The following is a 2,500-nucleotide window of genomic DNA, read 5'->3' on the forward strand; positions in this document are numbered from 1 at the left end:
CTGCACACACACACAGATATAAGGGTTGTCAAACAATTAAAAAAAATAACTACCGGTAATAATTCTCATATTTTTAAATGAATTAATCACGAATAATCACAATTAAAAAGTAAATTTTCTCTCTAAAGACTAAAGGTTCTTAAATTGCATAATAAATACAACATAAATCACAAAATGAATGAGTAGCCACAAAGGTAAAAGTAAAACACTTTTATATTAACCTATTTAAATGACAATAATGACACAGTAATTTGGTTTTAAAGGGACACCAGGCAAGCCTGATGCTTTTCTCTATGAAGCTCCCCCTAGCGTCTGTACGTGTCGATACGTGTGCGAGCCCTCGCTCGGTCTGAAGCTCTTTTCCTTTTCTTTGCATCTTCCATCAAGGGTTTTCACTGCTTCTTCGCCAGCTCTGCCATTATACACACGTTTGCAACAATCGCTAGCGTTTCATTAACCTACCTCTGTGCTGTGGATGCAGGATGTAAACTGATCCTACTTATCGCAATATTTGAGACTTTGTGAGACTGAAGGTCGGCGGGTACGATACACTGAACTTGCAAGCGGGATATTCTTCCTACAGGCAGTAGGGGCGGACGAGAGAGTCTTCATTCGCCCTGTAATGAGACATTTAACCATATACCGACTTACGAAGATGATTAATTAACACGAAAACGTTGCCTGGTGTCCCTTTAAAGTATGAATTTCTTAAGAAATACTACTCATTTGATGCTGTTTAACTCATTTGTGCACTGTTACTTTAAACCCATTGTGTTCACACATTCTCATAATGATCTTTTTTTACCAGCTCCATTCAAATATAGCCTATGGATAGTCCACAAACTCTAACATTGTTTGTGCAACATGTATAGCACAATATTAACAATGATAAGCATGATGTTAAGTTGGTATAAACAGCTTTCATTCCTTTGGAAATACAAGCATGTAATGACATGATGCTAGCTAGACATGTTCTGTTAAAAGTGAATTATGAGCCTGGTAGCCAGTAGCCACCTACTGTAGCAGGCTGAGTGGAATGCGTTTCAATCGGCATATCATGTCGGCAAATTATTGAAAACTTTAAGATTCACCAGTTCCATTACACAAAGGCAAAGACAACTCTTCATATTCTTGTCCATTTTCTTAAATCACAGTGAGTGAAGCCTATGTCAAAGTGCCCTGGCTCTCACAGTTTAACTGGTCAGTAGTGGGAACCGGATAAATCTGCAATCTCCTTTAACTTCGTCTTTGTTGCCTTCAAGATTTCCTTTTATAAGTTTCTTTTTTTTTAAGTATATTTTTTTCAGGTAGCACTGACATCTTCTTAAACGTATGCATTACTTTTTGTTATATTAGTTAATAAATTCTTAGGTTTAAACATGTGTCCTCTGTTTTGTGGCGACTTGGAGCCAGGTTGTTACAGTGTGTGTGTGATGCTCACAGCTGCTTGCGATTCGGCAGAACTCCTCCTGCAGTCTGGCCACGTCATCGTGGGTGTCAAGCGGCTCTGTGTAACCATAAGCCTTCTCATTGGTCAGATCCACAGATGACAGGTTGGGATTGGAGGAGTGAAGACGTAACGACGATATACAGCTAGGCACCTACAACACACACACACACACACACACACACACACACACACACTATTAGAGTAGTGACTTCACACTCTTTCTTAGAGTGACCTTGTGTGTGTTTGTGAAAAACCCTATCAGAATGCCAAGAGCTGTGTGTGTGTGTGTGTGTGTGTGTGTGTGTGTGTGTGTGTATGTGTGTGTGTGTGTGTGTGTGTGTGCATGTGCGTTGTGTTGTGACATTTCTGACATTGATTTGTTCAACTGCAAGTAGGGAGAGGGAGACAATCGTTTTTATTCCCATCAATATATGGTACATATATTCAGTCATTCGAACATTATTGGAGTAAGTGTTGCTTTTTTTAGGCTATGTTTTCGATGGTAACCCCTTGTCAGTCAATAGTGAAAGTAATTAACTGTGTAGAACTGTTTTGTCATTGACTATGAAACCATGGTGAAATTAATTTCACTTTGCCTATGAGTTCAAATAATAGGCGAGTGCAGATGCATGTACATGTAGCCTATACTCTGCTAGTCACAAACAAGTTTTTGTAAAGCAAGGTTTAGTGGAATCCCTGTTCCATACGATGTTGCGTGCAAGCAGATTCCTTCAAATGTGCCACTGACTATAAAAATACTGATGTGCTGTTTGGAGTTGCACTGCTTGCTGTTAAAGGGAATGACAGATGTCATTCTCATTGGTTTAAAGGATGTTACACCCAAAACACACCCATGACTGATTAAGAAGTGATGCTTCTTATTTAAAAAAAAAAAAAAAAGAAAAAACATTGGTGATTTAAGTGGCATCGAAATGAGGCACCGAAATCCACGTTGTTACTCGATGTCGTTACTACCGTCTGCCTCGGCGCATACAACATTAAACCAGGTTTGTTGCCCAACCCTACTGCCAACAGGGGAAATGCAAACAA

At 39.3% G+C, this 2,500-nt stretch overlaps 1 protein-coding gene across 3 annotated transcripts in view; it reads right to left on the reverse strand.

Annotated features, from left to right (window-relative positions):
* The window catches only part of osbpl3b (oxysterol binding protein-like 3b), a 75,459-nt gene that overhangs the window by 26,888 nt on the left and 46,071 nt on the right, over positions 1–2,500 (reverse strand). For all 3 annotated transcript variants that reach the window (XM_076280645.1, XM_076280643.1, XM_076280644.1), the window contains one exon: positions 1,442–1,601. In XM_076280645.1, coding sequence (XP_076136760.1) covers positions 1,442–1,601 — 160 coding nt within the window. The remainder of the gene's footprint in view (positions 1–1,441; positions 1,602–2,500) is intronic.

This window comes from Alosa pseudoharengus, unplaced genomic scaffold (genome assembly GCF_046254945.1).
Source record: "Alosa pseudoharengus isolate Yale_2024_CS ecotype anadromous, Long Island Sound unplaced genomic scaffold, YU_APseudo_1.1 YU_APseudo_1.1_scf_12, whole genome shotgun sequence".
Taxonomy (NCBI): domain Eukaryota; kingdom Metazoa; phylum Chordata; class Actinopteri; order Clupeiformes; family Clupeidae; genus Alosa; species Alosa pseudoharengus.